Raw genomic sequence first — 26,806 nt, forward strand, 5'->3', positions numbered from 1 at the left:
GAAGCAACAGGCTGTGTGTGAGTATTTTATGAATGATGAGCTGCAAGTTGCTGCATTTGTCTAGCTGGAGGAGGCTTCAGTAGTAGAGCAGGAGCGGCAGCAGTAGCAGGGCGGGGGAAGTTGTTTTGGGAGAGGAAGGGAGGGTGAGTGACGGGGAAGCCAGCTCTCTGCCTCTCTCACGCTCTGGAGTTTAGTTAGTCTGCTCCAGTCGCTGACTGCACAGCACGCTGAAGGAGAGACAGAAAGTGGCAGGCAGGGGGGGTGGAAAAAATGGAGCTGGACCTGGACCAGTTGATATCATGAGAGTGGAGGATCAGATCAGCAACTCGGAGTTGACCACATTATTTATTGATGTTTTGGATCTTCTTCTGGTGCCTAAATGCTGTCACAGGGCAAAATGCACCCCAGGGCAAAGTCCCGCAGCTGTGATAACTACCTGAGTATTAAGGTATGAGCTTCAAAAGTATTTTTTATCACAATAATTCTCTTTTGGGTATATTGTTTCATTTTCATTCTGTCAACTGAAAACAAAACTTTTTTGGGAAATGTCTGATTACGACAACCTATGCTTATGATTGTAGACATTCCACAGATAGATGTTTTTGATATAGCAGTGCACAAGCAGCTAATATTATGACTGCAAGGGCTGTAGACAAAACATACCTTTCGACTTTTTGTACATGCAATACGTGAAGCAGAAAAAAGCGCAGCGGTTGTCTGATTTTGAGTTACTTTACTGTCCAGTACACATGAATATCCCTTTAATTTGATCTAATATCTGTTGAATAGTGGCTTTAAACATGTTTTAGTGCTTAGATGAGCCTTATTTCACCTTTTTGAAACTATACAAAGTCAGTCAGTCCTACATTTGTTTTCTCTGTGAGATACTCCTCTTTTATCAGCCTCTCAATTGTTTTTTCTAGTGCACACTTTCTATATTTACCCTGCTAAGTACCAGCAGAGTTTGTTAGCTCCCTTTGTCTCTGCTGCCCCTGCGCCGTTAAAGAGACCTCCATTCATTATTAGACCTCTTTGAAGGAATTCAATTTTTTCAAAGACATCCAAGAAAACTTTAAGAATGTGTGTTTTCAGGATGTTAATAACATCAATAGGGGTCTGCTGGGATTGTGCGCTCAGCGCGGGGACAATATCCTGTCAGTGCTGTTTACATCCTGTTGGAAAAAGTCATTAGATCCAAGCTGAAGATATAAGTCAACTCTTTCTGATAAATTCTGTGGGAACCTTTTGGGAAAAGTACCTCAATCAATTTACATCAGTCTGAAGACTACTCAAATCACTTTTCACTTTTTCTCATGTTGTCATATTAAACTGTTCACTCTGAGATGGAAGGAAGATAATAAATGGTGTTGAATATTTACTAAAAATAGAAATATGAAAACAGTGCAATGCACCCCCACAGCATGATTCTACCATCACCATGTTTTTAGGAATATTAATACATTTGCAAGACTCACTTATCTGTTTAAGATTAGCCAAACCTTTCCCTACTGCCTCTCTTTTCCTGACCGTCCCTCATCAGATGAGATTTCCACTGATGCAGATCAAGAAGCTGAATCCAGCTGCTCAAAGCGGGGGTCTAACCTCGCTCCTTTGTTGGCATCCTGGCACCTGGCAGAGTGGGGCATGTCTGAGCAACCTGCCGCCTTTCATTCACTCTGCTGCCTTCAAGGGATGTTAGCAGGTTGGTTAGTGAGCAGCCTGTATGGGGGCTTCAGGGCTCTCCTGTTTCACTCCCCCGGTGACTTCATGCTCCACTGGAGTCCTGGTAGGCAACGTCTTTTGTGTCCGTGACCCACTAAATGCGTCGGTGACCACCTCTGTCCCTCTGACTCTCTGTGTCTCTCTCTTTTAGCAGCCTCACTGACGCACTCTTTTGTACTGGTTTTGAATCTTCATTCATTTTAAAGTCATGAAGTACGCTAAAATAACTTTATTTAATTTAAACCAAATAAAACCTCAGTTTCTATTTCCCCTTCAAGTTTTCCCGTTTCATCCATCACTCTGTGTGTTCACCTTGCGAACAGCTGTTTTCACCCACCACTCAGACGAAACCATCCCACCTGGAACTCAAACCCGACAATTACCACCTCGGCCCTTCCATCAACATAACCAGCCGTTTTACAAAGACCTGGCATCAAAAAGGGTGGGACTTCCCGCTTTGCTTCCATCCTGGCTAAAGCTCTGAAGCCAGACACACAAAACTGCATTCCTCTGTGGCTCGGAGCGAATGGGAAGTCCAGCTTTGGTGGTTTGGCTTAGTCCTCCAGCTGATATATGCAGATGTGTTTTTTTTGGAGCAGACAGTATTCTCAGGTGATGCTTGTGTCCAAAGAGCCTGAAATTTCTCATGAACTCTGAACTATATTATCCCAGAGGAATAAGAAAATTCAAATTTATCAACTTTGTGGCATTTTGTTGCAACGCCATTGCGCCGGATCAGATGGAGAGCCACTCCTGCAAGATGAGCTGTCTTTGAACTTCAATTGAACTCAAATCTCTGCTCTGTTAGGTAATTGCTCTTCAAAGCCCTGCTTGTGTCACTGGCAAGTTTTTGCTATGCCTTTGAAACCTGAACACAAACTCACCAGTCAGTCCTAGCAAGGGCTTTCCTCCCATTGTTAGCGCTCCTCTAATAAAACACCGCCTTATTCTTCTCCCCTTAGGCGCAACAGTGACTAATGACTAATGCCTAGAGAAATGTTTGTCTCAACCAAAGCAATGTCTGACTGCTAATGGAAGTGGGCGTTTTTGTTTCTGGGCACCAACACTGTACAGCACATGCCACTTAGAGACTAGGAGTGCACAATGAATGCCTTGTTGCAGGGTCGCAGCTTGTATCCAAATGAGCTGAATTGTACTCACACTAATTCATGATGGAAAGCTGCTCAGATGAACCGGACAGTTCCTGTAAAAGGGTGAAAGATAGGCTGTCCTACAGGTTGAAACTCTAAAGGGTGTCTCTTAATTTCCACATGGCATTTTATGCATGTATATTATCATGTAAATGTAGCATAGATCTTCTAAAGAAAGGAGCATAACAAGCCATAAACCCTGCATTCTTCAACGCGCTACACGGCTGTTATGGTGCCTCAACTTTCCCTGCCATTCGGCTGTATATCTGGATGCTTATCGTTGAAGACAGATGTCTTTATTCCACTGTTGTGTTCCACTCAGGAAGGACAGATAGCAGGGCGATGTTTGGCCTTGGCTGTGACTAATCAGAGGAAGGGCACAGCTTCAACCGCAAAAGCAACCTACACTGCAGGTCAACCTCATTGCAGGACCTCAGTATTCTCAGATGTCCTGTCGCACCGTCAGACACGTTGTAGCCAACAGCGTTGGACATTTTCCCCTCTGTCGGTGGCGGATGGTGGTTGGGGAGGTCATGTGCGAGTCAAATAATGTGTGATGACTTTGTTGTTATTACAGAATTACAACCCTGTCTAAAACATCTGACCAGTCTGGACTTTCCAGTTTGGTTGTTTGTGTGTGATGGAGGTGATGTCACTTTGACCAGGTGTTTCCCGTCGCTAGGATGCGCTAACATCCTGACTCTTCTGCTAATCCTGCACAGGGACTCACATGCTTACAGATGAATGCTTAGTTGAATTTATCTGCTCTGTGTAGATAAAATGCTGTGCAAAAGTTTTAACTCACACTTAATTTCTAATATGTTTGCTGCCAAGGAGGCAAACGATAATGCCTCAGGTTTTTTGATGGTCTTTCGAGAGTTTTCATTGTTTTTTTTATTTTAACCTGCAATGTAAGGGTATGCCATACCAAAGCCTTTATTTGTCTCTCTCAAAGTAATTATTTTTTTGATTTGTATATACTGAAAAGTTGCATCTCTCTTCATCTTCAACTTTCTTGCAAACACCTCAGAATAATTATAATTTCCTTCAAGCTATGGTGTTGTGATGTATATTGTTGTCTCAGTTCTAATCATGCGTTTTAACCTGGTTTAGTTTGGTTGCCATCAGATTATAAAACATTTCTCCACCAGAGTTTGGTTGATTTTAGCCAAATAAAATGCTGTCTTTGGAGTAAAATGCTTCTGTCTTGCATTTGTACTGCTTAGCCTTGAGAATACAGCAGATTGTTTCACATGCAGTACATTCCTGCAGTACCTTTCTTCTGATTGATACATTTGTGCAGTTATATCATTTTGGTCCACTGTAATATCTCTGGAAAAAAAAGGTAAAAGATAAAGTATGCAAATGTGGAAATGTTAAAAATAAACCCAACAGGAATAGCTGAACTTTATTTCGGGTTAATCAGAATCATTGATTGTAGTTGTCCAAATATTTCGTATGTTTCAATACAGATGGAAGACGTTTAGATGATGATCAAATTTTTTGCATGACAAAAATCTGTGCAAACAGCATTGTTCACCTCAGTACATGCCTTGGAAAAGCATATTTTTCTGATTTGTGCTTCCCGTTTTCCCTCAGGACGCAGAGTCCTTGGATAACTGCATCCAGAGCACCTTGTCTGCTCTGTACCGTCCCTTCAGTGCCACCGCCTCCACCGTGCTGTGGCAGCTCTTCAGCGTGGTGGAGAGGCAGTACCGTGGAGACGGCCTCCGCTGTCTCATCGACTTCTTGCTTCCTGCCAAGAGGATCCTGCAGATCGTCCAAAAGGAGAGCTGCGTGAGTGCTACACTGGACACGGTCAAATTGAGGAATCTGGGAGTGCCTGCTGGGATTTATTTTAGCCTCCATTTTGGGGCACAATGTAGTTAGAGATTTACTGCAGGTTTGGTGAAACCAGGTTTCTTCCTAACTTTTGTAGGGAATATGAAACTTGAGAGAAAGGGCATTGAACAATATAGTTGAGGCTAAAAGGTTTTACTGAATAGTGAAAGTAGCTCTGAGAAAGAGTTGATTAATGACTTCAAAAAGAAATAGAATTCTTTTTCAGGGAAACAAAGGAAAAGGGGTACAAAGTGAAACTCAATATTTCTTTTTCTCTCGAGTTAGGACTCTTAAGACCAAAGCACTGAAACTTTATTCCTCTGTATTCAACTCTCTGCTGATTACACTGTGACGATAGCCACAGAGCAATAGCCTCACATAAGCCTGGCCCCTGAGAACAGATCGCTGTGCATGAGAGTCTTTGTACTGCAGGCAATATGAGAGCTTTCAGGGGGAGATCACCTCCTCAGTCTTTCCCTCGGTTTTCATAAGAAGTGAAAGAAACCAACCCTTGAGCGTTGAATCTTTAGGTCTGTTTTTTTTTCTGTTAATGCTGTCACAGCAGAGATTTGTGTTGTGGTTGCTGCGAAACCAGGCCTGATCAGACAGGATTTTTTTGTCTTAAGTTGAATGATCTCTGTGAGTGAGTCATCCAGAACGTACTGTAAAAGCTTGTCTCGCCATTACAGTTAAACATGTGTTTGAGCTGCTTTGCACATGTAAGTTGAAGTGAGACCAAGTGCTGGGAGACATAAAACATGAACGATAATAATACGTTTTGGTAAATCTAAAATTAATTAATGTCTCTTCGTTCTTTTAGGTAAAGTTCAGAGGCCTGCTGTTTTATCACGAAGGATGGCCTCTCTGCATTCACGAGAAAGTCGTCCTGCAACTTGCACCGCTGCATAAGGTTCGACTAAAGCAAGGAGACTTCTACTTCCAGATCGTTCCTTTGGGGCGCAAAGCTGCGAAGCTGGTGATAAAATGCCTGTCTGCCAGCGGGCAGGCCATCGCAGAGATCCCTATTCCAGAGAGCATGTATGGCAGCATCTTCACGGCTGAGTTGCTGCAGAATGTGACACGAGATCGAAACCTGCACCCTCTACAGAACTGCCTGCTCACCAGCGGTACGGCCGTGTACAAGACGCCGTGGAAGAACGTGGTCAACCCGCTGTTTGTCAGCAGCACGGCGGACGCCATCATGCAAGCTCGCTGCAGCAGCAGAGGCAGCTTCAGGGGTCACCTGAGCACCTGCAGCACCAGCGGCTCCACCGGGACGCTGGACAGCCACCGCAGCTCCAGAGAGTCCCTGGTCTCTCTGGGAGCTGACTCCATCTTCTCTGAGCCCATCTCCCCAAAGACAAACCACAAGGACTCAAGTGGTGAAAACCAGCGTGTTTGTAGGGACAAAACAGTAGCACCAATCATTACAATAGAGGGACATGTAGAGGAGTTTGGTAAAGAAACAGGAGATGAGGATGCTGGTGGAAGAAAAAGAGAATCAGGGTCGAATAGGTTCTCTTTTGATACGGATCTCAGTACTCCAGACCTTCGTCGCCGCCCAAGAGACTCTGTTGGATCAAATGGAAGCAGCAGGAGACGTTTCAGGGAATCCTACATGGAGGCCCTGCAGAACCCAATGACCCTCGGGTCCAGCTCTGAATCCATTCTGGAAGAAAGCCCTGAACATGGCACTGGCTCGAGAGAGCGAGCCGTTACACCGGGTAGCAGCCCCGACACCCGCGCCTCTCCCAGAGAACATTTAACCTGGAAGTTTGGTAGTCGGAGTTGGCTCAGTAACGACGACTCCAGGCCCAACACACCCCTGTTCTACCTGCAGAAGGGGCTACGGAGCGCCGACAGGCGGTCAGACAGGCGCTCCAAGTCGCTGGAGAGGACTAACAAGGCAGGCCAGGTAAAAGGCCACCGAGAGCGATCCTCCTCTGGAGGCTCAACGAGCGTCTCTCCCAAAAAATTGATGAACGGTTACACGCTCCGCTTTGGGAAACTGGATGTGGAGGCTGTGTTTAATGGAAATGAGAAGAGGAGCAGCAAAGAGGACTCAGGTATGTCCTGGTGCAGCAATTATTAACCTCATGACATAAAATCCCAATAATACACATTGAATGTCGCACTTATAATGTGCCCCAATCCGGTGTAAATAAGATACTATATAAAACATGACCTAGCGACACAAAATTTATTAAGGCTGCTCTACTTCTTTACCTGTTTAGTTGTTTTTAGCTGTAAAACACAACAGCTGCTGAACCTTCTGTTAAAGCAAGTAACTGAATGCTAAATGTGTTTTTCAGGAAACCTTAGAAAAATTATGAGGTAAATTTTCATGTACAGTTATCTAACAAATTAAGTTTACCACAAGTTTATTACATAACAGTAATTATGGTGGGTGATATGTTCCTTCATTGTCATGTTATTGTACTTCTAGCTATCGTCACGTACGCCTTGCTTTTACAGTAAATATTTCTGTTCTGAAATGTGCATTAATCCCTGACAAGAAAATTGTCCTAAAATGACAATGCCTCACGTAACTATTCCTCAAATCTGTGTAATCGTTTTCAACTAAGAAATAATGCATTTGTGACCTAAATGAAGGGATTTAGTTTCTCTTTTTCAAATTCTCATGACTGCTTGACAAGTTTTGCTTTCTCTAACGTTATTTGGATTATGATGACTTATCACTCATCAAGTAATGCCCTCTGCGCTTGACAAACCTCAAACTAATAGCAGGGTGTGCAGTAATGCCCTGCAGCAGGACCAGTCGCAACAGTTCATCCAATGGCTGGTTCTCTAGTCGGAGTAGAGGCAGCTTATGTATCTTAGGCTTTAATGTCTCATTAATGAGTGATTGCCTTTTTTAAACCCCACGCTATGTGTTCTTTGGCTCATTCAGGGAGGCATGTATGGCCCTACCCTGGAAAAAAAAACGTTTGAGCTCAAGCCTGTGTTTTCTTTCCCGCCATTAGTCTGTTTTGTTTTCTGTTGGTCTGCGATGGGTGGCACAGGAAAGCAGAGATGTGAGGGTCCCACCTCGGTAATCGTGCTGTTTTTAAATTATGCTGGGTCTTCCGTGAATTGTGAGCGCACACTGAAAACTGTGTGTGTTCTGCTAAATATCTGGATGCCACTAGGAATATTGCTGAGAGAGACATTTCCTGATGAAAGAATAACTGTCGATCATCTAAAACACTGTAGTAAAAGCACATCACTCTTGCCGAGATCGTATTTCAGCGTTTGCAGAGCCAGTTTTCTCACAGTGGTAATTCAAAGCCTACAAAAGATCCTGTAAACCCTGTAAACTGACCGTAGGGACCCCTGCATCCCACAATGAGATGAAGCTGCAATGCTATTCGGGTTGCCGGGGGATGAACTGATCCCAGATAGGTTCCCTCTTTTACAAAAGTTTCCTTTGTGAGTCAAACAGTCACTGGGGATCCAGGGAAAGAAAATGCTTTCAAACCATGGTGATGTTGAGAAACATTACCTGTATTGACTACTTCTTGTTTTGAAAAGAAAAACCCAGCCAGATGCTGAATCTCTCATAATGATAGGAAATATTTGCAATACTTGAACTCAGTTTTTATCTCGACTGCAACAAGCTATGCAGATTTAGGATCACCTTTTGCCTAAAAACACAAGATGATACAAGGGCGGCTTTCCTTTACGTCGGTCACTTCCTCTCGAAACAAAGTATTTTAGGAAATGTGCTGCAAACACAGACCTGGTGACACAGTCGCACAGGAAATGCACAAACTGTTTAAAGACAATAGAGGCTGATCATGGAGGGTTTACTGTCACGCAGCACAACAGGACAACACTAGAGGCCTCAGTCTGGTTAAAAAGACAACAGTTAACAGTCATCCTTTAAATCATTGACAAAGACAAGCAGAGCTACCCGCGGAGTGGGTGCAGCACTTTATTAGTTTGATGACATATGTGTAAACAATTACTTGAAGTTTCAAGTTTGGTTTACACCAAGGTTTACACTAGTTACTGGTATCAAGACACACCCAGGTTTTTAAAAAGTTACTGTTTCAAAATTGAGCAACTTTTTTTTCATATTGCACACTCAAAAATCCACAGTGACCAGAGTTTTCTCTTGCTGTGCAGCACTTCTGAGTTCCCTCTGAACTTCCTACTTACAACCTCTCCAAAGGTTAAATTTTCAGCCAATCACAAAGTAGTAGTCTGACACCAAGAGAAAAGAAAAGGGGGTTTTCAGAGACTGTGTGATGCCTGATGGGTTGAGAACAAGGTTAATAAAATGTATGAAAAACCACAAAAACATTAAACATGAAATTATTCAGTAGATTCACTTAGTTTGGCTAATTAAATTAAATTTACACACCAACATCGGAGAACTTGAGTCACTTGTGTTAAAACAGCAGAAATGTTTAATTACAATAAATCCTTGTAGTAATTTGATGTACAGTATTTGTTTTATTACTGATTAACTTATTTCTCAACAACAATTCTTGTGTTTTGATGTTAGTATCCTTTAGTAAGGTACCCAGGAGTGTGTTTGCAGTCTGTTTGCTCCCTCTGGAAATGAATTAAGGCTGTGATGTGTGGAATCACTTGGGAATGTTAGACCATCATTCCTGTAAACAGAGCCTCCGGGTTGGCTGGGCTGAACAGGCGGAGGTAAAAATATGAAAGTCTAACAACACCAGACTCACCTGTGACTCAGAAAAACCACACATCTGGTCTCATTGATGACTCAGGGTGAACTCACTGATAGATAACATCTAATTCTCCACAAATAACCACTTCTTCCATGGTACAAGGGATAGTAAAAAGGGAAGCCTCTAATTTAGTTCTATAGTTGAACACTGGTAAACCTCTCTAAGGAACCTATCAGAGCTGTGCTCACCGTTTGTACTTATCTCTACAGGTCAACGTACCGACAGCGTTAGCAGTGACATCAGACGGCACAAAACAAATGTTGAAGAATCACACAGTCCCAAAGATGAAAATGGGATTACCCTAAATCCAGGTTCTGCTCAGAAATCTTCCTGTGACTATAATCCGGCCTTTCCCAAATTGATGTCAGAAATCAATCAAGAGCTGCTCACTTCAAGGGCTGTGATCTTAGCAGGTAGGAAACTCTGAGTATCCAGTGAGCTCGTCTCACATGTACAGTGCTGTTCAAATGCCGACTTGTATTTCTTTAAATTAATTTGACTTCATTAGTTAGGCTTCTTTTATTTTGTTCATTTCTTCTTTTTTGTTCTTTCTGAAGGCCTTTTAGAAATTTCCTTAAGATTTTTTTTGTTTTTATGTGGTCCAATACCTGAGTATTTTTAATTCAATACATTATTTAAACAATTAGTCATTAAGGATTAAGGCCTGTATTTAAAATCATTTAAATCAGTGAAGCATCAACATGTAACAGACAATAAAAAGGAATCCATTTAAAATCATGCTTTTTGGCACTTTGTGACTACTAGCAAGTGAAAATACACTATTTGCTCCAACTGTTTTTGTTACTTCGCACCAATAAAGTTATTCCCAAATAACTTTTGGGAAACCGGACTTACAGGGCATAACGGTCTGAATGTGCTATTGTTACACACGAAATCAATATTGTTCAGGTTTTTGAACGCAAGACCGGATTTTCGAAATCGAAGCCTTGTCTTGGATGTACTGGACTCTGGACCAGTCAGCATCACAGCACATCCTTTTTAAAATCCAACTTAATCTGAAACTGCTGGCCGCATTCAAATGTAATGAATTACCTTTTCAATGAAAAAAAAAACTTTCATGTTGCTATCTGTGCTCCTATGTGCTAAAGATGAGAAAACAAGAGGAAGACACATGTTCCACTGGAAATATTATACTGCTTTAAGACTTCAAGGGATTTTATTGTGATTTCTTGCAGTAAATTAAAAATTTGCATTATTACAAGCAAGATGAGAAATGTTAATTTACATTTTTTACAAATAAAAATCTTTACATGGTGGCTTGCCCTTGTGTTCAACCCCTAGCACATACATTTCACTGCAATTACCACTGCAAGCTGGATTTCACAGCTTCTAATAGGTTTAATAACATTCCTGTATTTAGCTCCATCTATCTGTCTTCCTGTCAATTCAGATTAGGCTCTAAGTCCCATATGAGGAAATCCTTCCCACAGCATGATGCCACCACCAACATGTTTCACCATAGGGAGGATGTAATCCATGGGATGTGCGGTGTTCTTTTTAACTGATCAAATTTAACATCATTTGATTACCTTACCCTGCTTTTTGCTGACTTGTCTTGTGTGTCCCTTTGCCTTCATGGTGCTATTTGTTCACTAATGTTTTTCTAACAGACTATTAAGACCTTCACAGAACAGCTTTTTTAGGTTAAATGACATATAGGGAAACTCTATTGACTAGTTGAATGCAATTGAATTTGTAGCATCAGAATAAAGGAGGTTGGATGCAAATATGTGTCACAGTTATTTTTGAAAAATCATTTTCATTACACTGTAATCACATGAAATACCAACAAAATGCGCTGAGATGCATTTTCTCTGTTCCAGGAAACCAAGACCGTGGAGGGAGACCGGTGCTTCAGGTGTGCACCAGAGCCGAGGTGTGGGCGCTTGACACATGCAGAGTCAGCGATGTAACGTGTTTACTGGGCTACTACCACTCAACTCTGAGGTATGTGTCACGTGTTCAGGATTATGCACCATTAAACACAACCAAATTGGAATAGTAACTACAAATGATGAACATAAGTGCTCTTTGCACTTGTCATTTCACAATCTGTACAAACTGGTTCTTTAAAGCAGCATATTTGAACATTTTGTTCATGAAAGGAGTAGGCACTTTTACCCAAACATGTCTGCTGCTGGAGACGTCTATAATACCTACATTCAGCATTCCTCCACACAGAGAACATTGTGCATGTCTTTGATGTTAGTCAAGCAAACATAAAATGTCTCTAAACCCAGCACAAGATAATCACATATAAAGGGGGTTTGCTCCCTTAGAATAGAGAGTATTAATTTCTGTGTAACTGCATGTAATCATGTGCTGGATCAAGGCAGCACACTAACCGTAACTCTCTGGTTGTAGGAAAGAAAGGCGTGATCAAGGTCTGGCTGTTATAATAGACAGCAGAAAACAGCAGCCTGTCCCAACTCTGTTGTCATCTCTGTTTGAATTTCAGGTGAGCCCGCTGTGGAAAGTATGTAATTACCCTCCAACACACCCAACGGCTTTTTTTTTTTTCTCTCCGCCTTGCTAAAAAAGTCTGTAATGTTATGTCTCCGCACCAGAGCTATGATATGTCTCATTCCTTACACGTTTGCAATTGTTCTGCCTCTCGGACTCCGACACCGTGTGGTTTGTGTTTTTGTTTTGTGTTTTTTTTTTTGTTTGCTTTTTTTTGAGGAGGCACACCTTAAAGAGTATAGTGCCTGCACTTCCAAGGCATATTTAAAAAAATGCCTGACCTCAGGGCTCTCGCACCGAGGCCTGTCTTTACTTGTCTGTTTTTAACCACCAGCTGGGAGCTGGTTGGCTGCTAAAGCCAAACGATACATATCATCATGCTATGGTTAAGCTTTTCTCTATGTGATGTAAGATTGTCTTTTTTTTTCTCTCATTGTGAGACACTTATATGGGAACATAATGCATTGTTTTCAATTGGAGTTTTTCCTTGATTTTCTCAGGCTTTAGTACCAAATGCACTTTATTCAATCCTGTTCTTGGTGGACAAAGATGGATCAGCCAAACTGGACAGGGATTTTGGCGTACAGGTAAAAGTGACGTCTAATAGTTTTACTTATTTATACGTCTGAAAGATATCCGGTTGTTTCTCATTCATCTTTTCACTACATGATCTGATGACTGAGATTAGCTGCGTGCAGGAATTGACCTGCAGGCATTTAAATCTGCTTTTCCTCTGAGGCGAGACTAGCAGCATGGTCTTGACTCAGACGTTTAGTTTTTTCTTTCCTCCTTGGCACAGATTGAGACGCTTTCATCCCTGAAGGCACTGCTGAAGCACATCGACCAAACCCAGCTGACACGAGACCTGGAGGGCACCTATCATTACGACCACAACCACTGGATCGGCTTCAGACAAGTGCGTCTGACGCAGGCACCTTTTCTGTTGCCAGAATCGTAAATACATCTGTTAACCCAGTTTTACAAGGCTCGGGAAGCTTTAAAAAAAGTTTTCTTTTTGGTTGTTAGCATTATTTAGTTTTTTATTGCAAATAAAAATACAAAGGAAGATCATTGTAATGTTGCAAACAATTATAGGGAAAAGCCTGCGAGCTTGTTGAAGCATGATTGGTTTCACGTGTGGCAATAGTTTCGTTTTGACTGTGGTAATGCTGTTAATCCACGGCTGTCTCGGTTGTTTTCTTTTCTGTTCCCTGCAGAAAATTGAGCCCTTTGCCAGCAGCTGCAGTGCAGCCATCAGCTTCCTCCAGGAGTCCATCAGGACTCTGAGTGTTTCTGGAGACCTCAAGACCTCTCAGGTAAAGCACTCACTTAAATACAATAAAAAGCTTTGTGCGTGAGAAACATCTGGGAATTCCCTAAGGGGACAAATTTGGGTGTTTTTCTTAACCCTGACTTTATTATTTACACAGTGCCATGGAAAAGTATTCCCACTTTTTCCACCTAAAATGGTGGTTTTACAAAGTATTGATTCGTAAGCTAAATAAAAAATGCACACCACACTTGTCAGATTTTTATTAGTAAATAACTGACAACCATGTTACTCCCCTATTACTTCACTATTATGAACGACTTTGTGTAAGTCTATCTGATAAAATCCCAACAAAATGTAGAGAAGTTTGTGTTTGTATCAGTAAATGTGAAAACGTTCTGACCGATCCTTCGTGAAATTCGTTAATTTGCCACTCAGGAGGTGTCTGAGGTGTTGGAACAGCAGAGGCATCTCATGAAGAGCGTACTAGACGACACCCATCTGAACAGACTGCGTCTGGAAGGAGGAACTGTTCTCGCTCGCATCAGGAAGGAGGAGGCGTGTGAGAATGAAAACTACAGGTACAATTAGACGACAACTTGGGACCCGTGACGTGAAAATGTAAATTACCAACTGTAGTGATTTTGCTTTTCAGAGATGCAATAGAGATGTTGAATGCACTCTACAACCAAGTAGATGAAGAGGTTCATAAACTGGTAATCCTGTCCAACAAGTCGCAGAAAGAGTTGGAGGATCTGCTGGAGCTTCACAAGTTTGAGGAGCAGACACAACAGGTGAGTTCAGATTCAGACATCCCTTTCCACCAGATCCTTATATAATGTTTGCTGTTGATAACAAAACTACTTGGATTATCATTGTGTTTTTCTTTCTAGATAAAACGCTGGTTTAGCGTAGAGGGAGAGAAGCATCTTCTACCTCTGGAATCTGTAACTTTGTCTACGGACAAAATAAAAGAGATGAAGGAGAGTTTGGAGCAGTTTCTGGAGGAGTCAGAGGTAAATAAAAACTACAAAAAAACAACCTCCGCATTGTTCTGTTGAATCATGTTGTGGTAGACATGAGGAGTCAGTATCTTATCTACAGTATTACCTTGATAAGGAAAATAAACGCTTAAAGGCTAAAACCTATTCCAGTTTTCCTCCCATTCAGAGAAGCCTTTAGCTTAACACGTCCGTGCAAATTTTTTACCAATTCTCCAATTCTGTTGCCTGCTGCATGTAGTATACTGACTACTCATGTCTTTTCATTGAAAGCCCACCTGAAAAATCCAAACCATCTCTTACAGGCTGTTCTGAGACACGTCATTCTCATGCATTCTCTTTTCCTGACAGTTCCAGACGAGGCTCCTGAAACAGAATCCCAGCTCCCCTCCAGAATCGGCTGCTTGCAACTTTAAACAACGTCTGGGGTCCATCTTAAGCAGAGTACAGGAGAGGAAGGCTAAGTTAGAAGTCCTAACAAACCTGTACGAGTTCTATGACTCGGTGAGTTTCAGAAATCATTTTTAAATTCTGCCTAAAGTCAAGTGATATGTTAGTTGTTTTTTTTTCTAGACACACAATTTTAAGAAAATATATTCATATTTAATTTACTATGCATCGCTATGAAAGTATACAGAATTTTTTCTTGTTTTTTCCTCATTTTTGTCACAGTTAAATGTTTCAAATGATCAAATCAATATCAGCCATTAGTAATTTGAATAAACCCAAAATGCAGCTTTCAGCTTATGCTTTTGTTCTACAAGTGAAATGCTTTCCCTCACATGTTTAGGCACAGCAGTGGATAGAGCACTGTCAGGATTATTTCCACCAGCTGAGTTTGGACGGCCCCGATCAGACATTTTCACCGTCTGTGGTGAAAATCCTGCAGGATTACTGCACGGAAGCATCTAAATTCTCCATGGACAACTTCAGTACTCTCAACAACATGGTGCTCTTGCTGGAGTGCCCCCAGCAGCTGCAGCAGTGGAACTCCATGTGGCACAAATGCCAGCAGACCAAACGGCAGCTGGAAGCGACGTTGGCTCGAGCCTCGTTGTCAGACCAGAACCCTAGTGCTGTCGGCACCGGGGATTCCTTACCGGCTGCAGAAAGCTGTGTGGTGCCCCTAGAACTTCCCAGAGCTAATGGATGTCTGCACTTACCTGGAGCTATTACCTCACTTACATTTGAGGACAGCAAGAGTCTCTCTGCTGAACCTTTTTCGAGGAGCCCCTCCGGCTCCATCTCATCTCCATCGCACTTCACGTTCCCCGTGGACAGAGAAGACAAGCTGGGGCAGAGCTCATGCACTCTCGATGACACGGACAGCGACTGCACCATCGACTCGACCGTCTCCTGCCACTCTGAGCCAGTGTACTCCAAGGCCACTCGGCTTCGAAAGCACCCGATGAAGAAGATCATGAAGAAGACCATGAGCTACGAGTTGACCCCGAGGGACGGCGGCCACTCAGACATCAGCCACATTCACGGCTACACGGGGGTCTACATCAAGGGCTTGGAGGTTGCCAATAATGTGTCGGCAGAGAAGAAGCTGCTGAGGCCCGATGTGACCAGTCCCGTTCTGGGACGCAGCCGCAGCCTGTCCACACCTTCAAGGACACACAACAGACGCAGTGAAGGAGATGGCAAGAAACAGAGCAGGTGACGGTATAACCCAGTTACTCTGGCAATAACTTCACATTAACACAGTAAGTTGCATTATGTGCTTATCATTCACATGTTTGTGTTTCCCAGTAAAGTTCAGCACATCATGGATGAAATGATTTCCACAGAGAGGGAGTACGTTCGCTCTCTCAGCTACATCATTGAGCACTATTTCCCCGAGATGGAGCGTCTTGACTTGCCGCAGGACCTGCGAGGGAAGCGCAGCATCATTTTTGGGAACTTGGAAAAACTGTGGGACTTCCACAGCCAGTACTTCCTGAAGGAGCTGGAGGCCAGCGCTCACTCTCCGCTGAGCATCAGCAGCTGTTTCCTGCGACATGTAAGTGGAGGTCTCTGTAAAAGTGCCCTGAGTGAGAATGAGATGTAAATCAAGTCAAAGCTCTCTTAAAATAGATGAAAATCTTAGGAAATAAATGTAGCAGCAACTGAAAGCTGAAATCTGTCAAAAATACACCAGTATACTATACTACTGGTGTATAAGCAAAATAAATAAATTATATCACATATGAATAAGAAAGTTTTAAAGCAATTTATCATATATAATTTAAAGAGGTTGAAATATAGAAATTAAATTAAATTACATTTTTATTATTATTTCAGTTTATGTGCTTGGTTTTTATTTTTCAATTCATTGAATCTGTATGTCATGTTCTTTGTTTTTCTATTAATTGTGATCCTTATTTCATTTTTTATAATTTATTTTTATTTTATTTCCCACATTTTATTTGCATGTTTTTTTCTGCCTAGTTGTTTATCCTTGTCTCAGTTTTACATTTTTCCAACATTTGTCAGGTTTTATGTTTTCCATTATTTTTTCTTTCTACAATTCTTTAAGTTTTTAGCTTTAATTAATAATTAAAATTTAGAGGTTCTGTGTTTTTAAAAGGCTTTTAAAATTCTGCTTAAGGCATCACTGGATTTACGTATGTAATTAGAAATAGTTTCTAATTTTTCTATAATTCATGTGCCTCCCAGTATACTCTGAGGTCTGAGGTCCTGGTCTTTTAATGTGTTTGTCAGCTGAAATGACAGCGTGCTCTGTGATGTAGACGTTGTGGTAACTGATTCACATTGGGTGCAGGAGGATCAGTTTGGAATGTACGCTCTGTACAGCAAGAATAAGCCGCAGTCAGACGCTCTGCTCAGCAGCCATGGCCATGAGTTCTTTAAGGTGCGTTTAAAACTGCTCTGGTCACATTCCTCACGGCCCCAGAGTTGAGCAACAGGTCACATCACCAGAAACCTGTTGATAAAAAAGTTTGAACTGCCTTCCTCTATCTGTTTGTCTAGAATAAGCAGCTGGAGCTGGGAGACAAGATGGATTTGGCGTCCTACCTGCTGAAGCCCATTCAGAGGATGAGCAAATACGCACTGCTGCTCAAAGACCTGATAAAGGAGTGCAGCTACTCTCAGGAGCAGGAGCTGAGTGACCTTCGCACTGCTGAGGAGATGGTGAGGTTTCAGCTTCGCCACGGGAACGACCTGCTGGCGATGGATGCAATCCGTGGCTGCGATGTGAGTACCCGGGGAATTCGATCACATCTCTATAACTAAGGTGACTGAGGGGTCATCAGAGCTATTTTCTGAAATGGAAGTCATCTTGTTTTCATCCTATGAGGAACTGCATTGTTCTCTGTGACGCATGTGAGCGGCCATGTTTCCTCTCCAGGTGAACCTGAAAGAGCAGGGTCAGCTCCGCTGCCAGGATGAGTTCATCGTTTGGTGTGGACGCAGGAAATACCTTCGCCACGTCTTCTTGTTTGAGGACCTCATCCTCTTCAGCAAGACCAAGAAAATAGAGGGAGGATATGACATTTACATCTACAAGCAGTCCTTCAAAGTAAGATTTCAGGATTTTTCAAATGTATTTCTGTCATTGTTTACTGACTTTAGTTAAACTTTTCTGTGTTTTCCTTTGCAGACAGCAGAAATAGGTATGACGGAAAATGTTGGTGACAGCGGCCTTCGCTTTGAGATCTGGTTCCGTCGGAGGAAGTCCCAGGACACGTTTATACTCCAGGCCAGCTCGGCTGAGGTCAAGGCAGTGTGGACGGCTATTATTGGGAAGATCCTGTGGAGGCAGGCCCTCAGAAACAGAGGTGGGTTAAAAAGTCAAATAAAAAGTGTCCATACAGCACATAAAATCTGACTATTTTTATACCGATTTGCTAAAAAAAAGTAAAAAATATTGCTAAGTTGTTCACCATGACTAGATAATGTTAGGAGAAGACAGTGGATTTGTTGCCACCAACGACAAAGATGTGAAAAAAGTTTTTTCTGTCCTAGCATCACAAGCTGTAAACATGTTTTACTGAACTCTTCATGTGCAATAATGTCAAATTCTTTCTGCAACAAACCCTCCAAAAAGGCTCAGAGTGAAACAATGTCACTGTTATGTATGGCAGAGGATGTGTCATGCTGTGGACCTTAGAGTTCCATTACTGTTTTCTTTTTTATTTCATTCAGACAATAATAAATATGAATAATTCACTTAACAACTAAAATAAATGCTTGAAAGGGAGCAAAAAGTATAAACTTAAGTAACTTTTAACTTATATATTTCTTATGTATACTTATGGATTGCATGACCTCTTGTGACCTCTGCCAGAAAAAAAGGAAAATGGGTTTTCATTTGGTTGTTCAGCAGGATGATAATTTAAAACATATCATCGTATTATATTTCTATACTTTATTTTTAACTGCATCCAAGTTATTCTTCCATCCAACATGGATTCATTTCATCTTTTCCCATTTGTATTTCTTGTGCTAGGATCATTTATATTCTTGGAGTATATTTTAACAGTCATACAGATGTCTCAAAAAATAATTTAGAATTCCTGTGATGGTGACCTGATTCTTTTCAGGTGAAACAATATAAAATTTTTGTTTTTTTGTTTTTGTTTTTATTCACTGTAGAGCTGCGCATGCAGGAGATGGTTTCCATGGGGATTGGTAATAAACCTTTCATGGACATAAAGCCCAGTGATGCAGCCATCAGTGATAGAGCCATTGACTTCATCATGAAGGGGACAGGTGAGCTGTGCTCTTTTATTCTGATTTTACTCATCTTCCTTTTTCATTTGAAGCCTTAAAGGTACCGTTTAGATTTGTCCAAGGACAGGTTCTGTAGATAAGGTGTGAGTGGTCAACATTTTATCCACACTATCCGTCTTATTCAGATAACTTAATTTTTAACCAGTCAAAGGAAATGTGTAAAGGAAATGTGTAAAAATGTAAAACAAATCAAACGTTTGAGAATTAATGTTTTTAACACCCAGTTACTCTCTGGCAAGCTACAGAACAGCTGCATCAAAAATCATAAAGTTTAAACTTTTTTTTTTTTTACTAAAGCCAAATCCAAATTATTTTTAAAAACATTACCTAATTCATGTCAGAAAATTAGTTTCCTTTCTCAACATTGGAAATTACTTTTGCCTTTTCAGTTCAGGCATCGTCTCTGTTCTCTTTTCTACCCACAGAGTGTCGGACGCGGGCGTCCATCGCGGTGTCGTCGTTCGAGCACTGCGCTGCGTTTAAGAGGCCCCACTCCACCATCTCTAACAGCAGCACCTCCTCCTCCAGCAGCCAGTCGTCCTCCTCCCTGCTGGGCTCCCTCAACCTCCATCTGTACTCCTCGCCGTCTCACCCTCACCCATACCTGTACCCGATGGGCAGCGTGGCGTCCTTCGCCCAGTGGCCGTATGACTGCATAGAGGAGGACGAGCTGGAGCAGGACGTCGTGAGCAGCAGGCCCTCCATGAGTCAGTGGCAACTTGATTTGAACGTTTAGATAAAATAGTTTAAAGTTAGAGTTTAGAAGGTATTACAGTGCTAATTTTTTTAATTATTTCCGATTTACTTTTTCTTCTCTCTTTTTTTAAACTCTCAAAGCATTTGCTGAAAAATTGACAGGATAAAAATACGATAATGTTTTTCAGATTTTTGTTCTCCAAAGTGTCTTTTTCGGCGCTACCACTAGGAGCTGCCAAACGCAAACACATGCCGAAGCTTTAGCTCTATCGCAGTCCGTGTGAAACATGAAAACTTTTGCCTTCAAATATTTTATACTTTCTTTCTTGAATAACCTTCTCTGTGTGTTTCTGTGCCAGTTACTGAGAGCTCAGAGACGTCCTCCTCCCAGTGCAACTCCAGTGACAGCGTAACAGGGCTGAGCACCCTCACCATCCCTGGACCTCCCAGCGTCATCATGGAGACGTTTAACAACAACGAGTCGCCTGATTTCCTCTGCTCCTCCACGCCTCCTCCCTCCATCACCTCCACGCCGATGTTCCACAAAGATGAAGACCTCCTGCCGCAGGGCACCAAGTTCATCACAGCAGTAAGTGTCCGTCTGATTGTTGTGTTTTTAGGCCTTTTTATCTGAAGTCACACTCTGTGCTGCAGATGAGCACATTTCTCCGGGGATTTCTTTTCTAACGGTGCTCTTGGAATCATGTCTTCTGACTTGCTCCAGTCCAAAGAAACATTTTTGCCCCTGGTGCTACTAAATAAAATTTGCCTAGAGCTGGAAAACCTACATGAGGCTTAGAGGAAAAAAATGCTTATTGAGTTTTAGGAATATCTGATATTTAAAATGTGTCCAATTTTACTTCTCTTTTAGATTTTGAACAAGAATTGTTACTGAAAGATAATGAAAAGCTTATGTAACATTATTTTCTCATTTTTGGCCAAAATAAAGCCACAATGTGGAGCCTGATCAGTCGCAATCTGCTCTGGAGATCTGCTGAAGTGGCTGAAGTGTAATACAGTTTGATGAAAGTGTTGATCCAACATTTTTCAGAAATCTTCTTTACAGTCAGATGAGGATAAATTATCCAAGTTTGTGAATACGTGGGAATTTTTGTCACACATTCATGTTCTTTATTTTTGCATTTTTTTGTAGCATTCTGATCATTCGAGGTTCATTTTATGATTCTTTCAAATGAAGATACAGAGTTTGCAGAAGAGCAGACAGTTAAATGACACTGCAAGTCATGTCATCAATTTTTGTCCATTTGTGTTTTCTGGTAGAAGTTTTGCTTTTAAGAGCTACAAAAAAAGTCAGAAGAAAAAACAGGAGAGCTTTCAGTATTTTAACATTTAACAAAACTAAAGACGACATTGTTTGGATGCAGCCACTGATAACAGCCAGATTATGACTCAGAGTCAGAGCCTTCTTTTTAACCTGTAACTAAGGCTACACACCATTATCATATTCAGGGATTTTAAATTAAGGCTTTTATTGATGTTTTTGAATTGTTCCTTTTTTTCAAGGACTGATTGTAGCAAACTATTAAGGACTTTAAAAGTGAGAACTGGATGCAGTTGAAATTTATTGTTGTTTATACTACTAATACTAATAATAATTACAATAATAATTATTAATATATAATTAATGTTATTATTATTATTATTTTTAATCAATGGACAAGTTTATACTTGCAGTTTTGCGTTGTTATTAAAATAACTAGCTCTACTGTAAATGAATTTCTCGCCTGGAGGTTTAGATTTTGGCTTTAGATTCTTGTTGAGGCTTTAGATTCTCACACCACTTCTATTTTCATTGCTGTTCTGCTTTTACCAGAGAGCAGCCACTCATGTAGCGGTCGGCCTCTCCACAGTAGTCTGACTGGTGAGGGTTAGCCCTGTAAGTAACCTCAGTCACAGCAGTGGACATTTTTGTTCTCTTTCCATCCACATTAACTCCTGAACTGAGTACTAATCTAAGTAAAAGTGTTTTTGGTTTCTTTGTGTCGATGTTCGTGTTGCATGACGGTGTGTACAGATGGATTCAGCAGACTCTTCCTCTGTCTGGCTGTGTGTTCCTGTAAGCTTCTGGCTTTCTGCTGCCTCATTCTTCTGTTTTTATCTGTGGATCCAACATCAGGGGGAAAACACAACCCACGAAAGACGCTCATGTTCTGCATGTTTGGACACACGCATGCTGTCGTGCATCTGTGTTTTATGGCCTTGCAGTGCATATGAATGTATTGTTTTTGAATAAAACCATTCAACCTGTTCAGCCGACTGCTGTAGGAATAAAAATGAATTCTAGTAGGGCGAGCATTAAGAACAATATATGTATTTTTAAAAAATAGTTAACTTCTCTGTCTTTACCCTGATTTAAATACACAAATATCATTATATTGATTTTTATTTTGTTGTATTAATTCATAATTTCTTCTTACTGTTTAGGCATACATTTGTATTGTGTTAGTTTTTTTAAAATTTTATTTTCATCCTTGATCTCCTTACCAATTAAAAATATACCATGCACTCCTTGACATTATTCTTATTTTTAGTTTTAGTTAGTTCTAGAGTATTTTATATATATTATACACTTATAAACTAAAGCAAAATTCAAATGTGAATGCAAGCAACTAGATCTTTTTAAAATAGTATTTAAATCAAAAGTAAAGAGCAGAAATAAAGAGATTATCGGACTGAAGGAGGTTCAAAAGGTAGGAGTTTGTGTGAACATTTGAGAATTCCTGAATGTAGTGAAAAGCGCTTTGAGACAAAATAAAACGCCTTACAAGTGCCTTACATTTTCCATTTAAATTAATTTCAAGTAAAACAAAAATCTATTATTATATATTATTATTCCAGAATCGTCTAAAGCTGTTTATTGTTGCAAGATAACACAGAAACTAGTACTTATCTCTAGAGGAGAAAGCTTTATGATTATTACTTTTATTAATGATAATATTATGTAACTAATACTTTTTATGCACAACCTCAATGAAGCGTGTTTTAGTGACACTCACACATCACATTACCTTGTAAAGGTCTGTTTGACGAGATATTTCCCTTCCAAAAACGCTGCTTTGTCCTTGTTTAGCATGTCCAGCGTTGCATGTTCACTTAAGTAGAAGTTTTACTGCTGCGATGTGTGTATTTTTGATGTATAGTCATTGAAGCTATTTATGTTTCTTTTCTGTCTTTTTTTTTTTTGCAGCTGTGAAGTTTTCAAGTCGTACAGCAAATTTCACACAAGAGAAAAAGAAGATGAAAATAAGAACGTCTTGATTTTTGGAGCACTAAGACTTGGATTAAACTGAAACAGAAAAATAGCATTTTATGACAATACTGTAACTCACTTAGACTAACACATGCTGTTATGTTTCTGTCTGTGTCATGGTACGTCAGAGGTCTGTACATTTGATTCAATGAGATAGTTATGTGTTTATATTGTAGATGTATTTTGCAGATAAAGTAGTAGACACTTTCAGACAGTGCTGCGTTGTATTCCCGTGACTTCTGAGTTACACGTTTGTACAGATTAATAAAAAGTTTAAAGCTGTTTCTGCTTTTATTCCTCCAACACATTAAAGATTGCCGCTGAAGCTTTTTATTTTTATTTTTATTTTTTGGCTAATAAAGATAGAAGTGTGAATGTGCGAATATACCTCAGAACAAGTGACAAAAATATTTCCACTACTGGAGTGTGAGCTCGAAACCACACAGAGCCCTCTGCGTACAGACACAATGCAAAAGGAGACCCGATATCACCGTTACTCAAAGAGATGCAGAGTTAAAATGTGGTTTATGCTCTCACATGAGGGAAACTGACGTTTGGTTACCGCAGCTCTTGCGATTTTGCAGTCCATGTCAAAGCATCAGATGCAGACCACAGCCCGGGCTGCGCTGCAGGGGCTTTTGCTCTAGCACAGGCAACAGAGTCAAAGCCACACATGTAAGCATAAAAGGTGTCGCTGTCTCCTCTAAAAGCGTGCAGTTCCACAGTTCTCTGTGCACAAATAGCGTCACTGTACCACGATTAGTTTAAACAATACGAGCAGTTTAATCATTTTGCCTTTTTCTCTTTGAAGAACCAGAAGCAGAGGATTGCGGAGAGGAAAACCTCCAGGCCCAACACGCACAGCCCCATCACTTCAATCTGTCACAAACAAAAAACATCATTAATAAACAATATTGCCACAATGGAAATATTTATGTGAGCTTCTGCTGATAAATGTATTGGGATCAGTTTTGGTGTTACTCTTACTCTCAAAAACGGATCATTTTCTTGATTCCACCGAGCCAGGTCGACACTTATCAGAATTGCACCAATAATGGCTACAACAATGCAGCCACAGTTAACTGCAATTGACACCTGTAATGACAAAAAGTCATGCATAGTTTTTTTTTTTTTTTTTTTTTATATAGATAACTACTGTTGCCTAAAAAAGTTGTTAAAGTCTCACCATCAGCAACGCAGGATATTTGAACAACAAGTTGGAAACAAGTCCGGCTATTACAAACTGTAAGGACGGAGAATGTAGACGTCAGACTTCCTTTTATTGCTACATATTTTTTAAATGATTTAGTGCTGGTTGGAGCAACGACTTACAAGGGCTCCGGTCAGCTGTGAGACTCTGAAAAGGCAGAAAAGGGACTGGTCCATTTTCTGAGTTGCAGCAAAGAGTATGCCCACTGCGACGCTGAGGGTGCCGCTCATTATCTGCAGAGACTGAGAGAAAAAGGTTGAAAGTAAAAAAAAAAAAAAAAAGATGTGTCAGCTAAGACGCTAAGAGGTTGTATATGAGATCGGGTTGAAGATAAAGTAGATAACTTCAAGTAATACTATTAATAACATTGAATTGCGCAGATGGGTTACTTCAGTGGAAAAATGCTCAGTTTTTAAGGAACAGGCAGTTTTGATGCAAGCAGTAGGAGACGTGTTTAATTTAGATGTGCAATAAGAAATGGAAAATAATATTCTCTGTTATCTGGCAAGCAATAAATAACCTTGTGATCTTTATTAAGAGGTGGTAAGTAAAACCAATGTGCTCATTAGTGTCTGAGATATATGTATGTCAGTTCTTTGCGCAGTGGTGGGGTAACAAGTTTGCAGTACTTGCTGGTGAGATACGGGAAAGGATCTCACCATGAAGTTGTTCTGCAGCAAGCTGCTCATTATAAATCAAATACTAAAAACCTGATAAACAAATGTGATGAACAGAGAAGTATGTATCGGTGTCTAAATATGTTTGAAAGCAGAACAAATTATTTTGTTATGAGGACCAAAAGACGAGTGAAGATTATTTTTCACACCTACTGTATTTTTTGATGCACCAGAAATAAGTTATATTGCAGTAGCAAAATATCAGATGATTTAAATACAACTGGAAATTCACACAATGTGCAAAAGTTAACACTTAAATGTAGAAATAAGTAAAGGTAAAAAAAACAAAAAACTAAAATTTGTACTTATATGTTACAATCATAACCTGAAATGTGGGTTTGAAGATTATTTCAACATGCTTTGCAGCTTTTGAACAGGTTTTCGTTCTAGAATTACCTCACAGCATGATGTTGCTACCACTATGTTTCAGCGTGAGAATGGTGTGTTCAGGGATACACGTAGTTTTTGTACTTTTGAAATATTGTGAATGCATAGATATTTCACAACGTGAAAGCTGGATGAAATGTTTGAGCTCCAGCAGACATTTTTAAATCATCACAGTATGATGAATCTGCACATTTTAGTTAAAGTCATAGACTTGTTCTTGTTTTTGCTGTTCCTCATTGTCAAACTCACAGCTGAAGGGTTTCTGTATCTTATGTTTTCTCCTACGTATAATGTTGTTTTTAAGTTATTTAAGTGCCCAAAGGTCTGTATTATTATTATTATTATTATTATTATTATTATTATTGTTGTTGTTCCACGTTTCCTATGCCCCCTTCACACTTTGTAGTAACCTCAAACTAGACTTCTGACGACTTTCTGTCAACACTAGCTTTTCTCTTGTCACTCTGTCATAAAGTCCAAAGGATTTCACTTGTATAAACTCTTTCTGTCCAGCAGAGCTGCAGGTCTCTGCAGCCCCTCCAGAGTAACTGTGGTTATTCAAGATACTTTTTGCTCTCTACTCTCTGAGGCCTTCGGACAACAACTTCATTTATCCTGGCATTAAATTACGCACAGATTCAACTGGATTTTACTTAAAGATCCATCAATGAATTGTTTTAGTTGAACAAACATATTATTCAGCTGAATTATCAGATGAATAAGGGATGGACTTAGACAAGTTGCGTTTGTTTTGTGAGAATGTTTATGGTTTCCACTAATTCAGACAAAACTGGTGTTATAAAAACATCCCCTATTTTTCACCAATGAGTCATAATTTAGAGATGTTATCAGTGTAAGAATATGCTACTGCAGTAAAGAAAAATAAAGTTACTAAAGTTAAGATTAAGAAACACATTAAGATTAACTTAATCTTAATCACAACTCCTCATTCAAGTTAAGATAGCATATTTATTTTCTAGATTCCAGTTTCATTGTGACCCCAATAGTCTTTTTTCTTACCTTTGCTACATGAACAACTTTTATTTAACATTTTAAAATTCTAATTTTGATAGATATGAAATTATAGATTCGTGTTGTAGTTTAGTTTTAGCTATGTATCTTTCTGTAGACAAAGGGGTAGAAGTAATTTTTGTGTGCATGATGGGTTTTTTTTACTGCGATCCAGTGATGTATGTGAAAAACAAGTAGTCTAGCACATCCTGAGCAACAAACAGAAAGGGCTAAGCTGATGGGAAAAATAAAATTGTGTTAATTATGTAATACAACAGTTTTCTTTTTTTAAATGCACACTTGCACACTTGGGGAGTTCTGGACTATAAAGTGTGAAACTTCAGCCATTGCACGTACATGAGACTCAATATAACCTAACCCATAAACTTCCTCTTGCTGCTGCCCAGAAGTGCAGAAAAACATCTCTGTGCTTCTTTTTGCCTCCGCCATGTTATCTCAGCCTAAATCTTGATCTCATTTTTGACTGTCAGATGAACTATTTAACAAAGTCTTGCCGCTTTGTCTTCTGAGAAGGCGCAGCAGATCTGCAGTTTAGACTGAAGGCTTCTCCTGCACACCTCCTAACGAGCTCGCCTTCATACCGCATCTGAAAATCTCATCTCATGTAGTTGTCCTAGAAA

At 40.3% G+C, this 26,806-nt stretch overlaps 1 protein-coding gene across 2 annotated transcripts; it reads left to right on the plus strand.

Moving 5' to 3' along the window:
• Positions 1 to 184: 184 nt before the first annotated feature.
• plekhg4b (pleckstrin homology domain containing, family G (with RhoGef domain) member 4B) lies at positions 185 to 23,162 on the plus strand. 2 transcript variants are annotated; one of them, XM_032558749.1, is made up of 24 exons: positions 380 to 448; positions 4,473 to 4,670; positions 5,536 to 6,781; positions 9,628 to 9,831; positions 11,263 to 11,386; positions 11,804 to 11,897; positions 12,403 to 12,489; positions 12,702 to 12,818; positions 13,120 to 13,218; positions 13,611 to 13,753; positions 13,828 to 13,966; positions 14,066 to 14,188; positions 14,525 to 14,677; positions 14,964 to 15,835; positions 15,929 to 16,178; positions 16,941 to 17,030; positions 17,150 to 17,374; positions 17,529 to 17,699; positions 17,781 to 17,958; positions 18,776 to 18,892; positions 19,339 to 19,620; positions 19,969 to 20,198; positions 21,444 to 21,506; positions 22,818 to 23,162. In XM_032558749.1, exons 1-23 carry the CDS (start codon positions 380 to 382, stop codon positions 21,486 to 21,488), a joined length of 5,256 nt encoding a protein of 1,751 aa, XP_032414640.1. In that variant the 3' UTR covers positions 21,489 to 21,506; positions 22,818 to 23,162. The 2 variants fall into 2 exon arrangements, with proteins under 2 accessions (XP_032414641.1, XP_032414640.1); XM_032558750.1 differs by lacking the exon at positions 21,444 to 21,506 and having other exon boundaries at positions 185 to 448.
• Positions 23,163 to 26,806: the final 3,644 nt, after the last annotated feature.

This window comes from Xiphophorus hellerii, chromosome 3 (genome assembly GCF_003331165.1).
Source record: "Xiphophorus hellerii strain 12219 chromosome 3, Xiphophorus_hellerii-4.1, whole genome shotgun sequence".
NCBI lineage: Eukaryota > Metazoa > Chordata > Actinopteri > Cyprinodontiformes > Poeciliidae > Xiphophorus > Xiphophorus hellerii.

Excerpts from the sequence above, each read along its gene's own strand:
- plekhg4b (XM_032558749.1), top strand. The coding sequence starts at position 380 with ATGCTGTCACAGGGCAAAATGCACCCCAGGGCAAAGTCCCGCAGCTGT. Across the intron at positions 16,179-16,940 it reads GCAGCTGTTTCCTGCGACAT|GAGGATCAGTTTGGAATGTA; the intron begins GTAAGTGGAGGT and ends CATTGGGTGCAG. Across the intron at positions 20,199-21,443 it reads GCACCAAGTTCATCACAGCA|AGAGCAGCCACTCATGTAGC; the intron begins GTAAGTGTCCGT and ends TGCTTTTACCAG.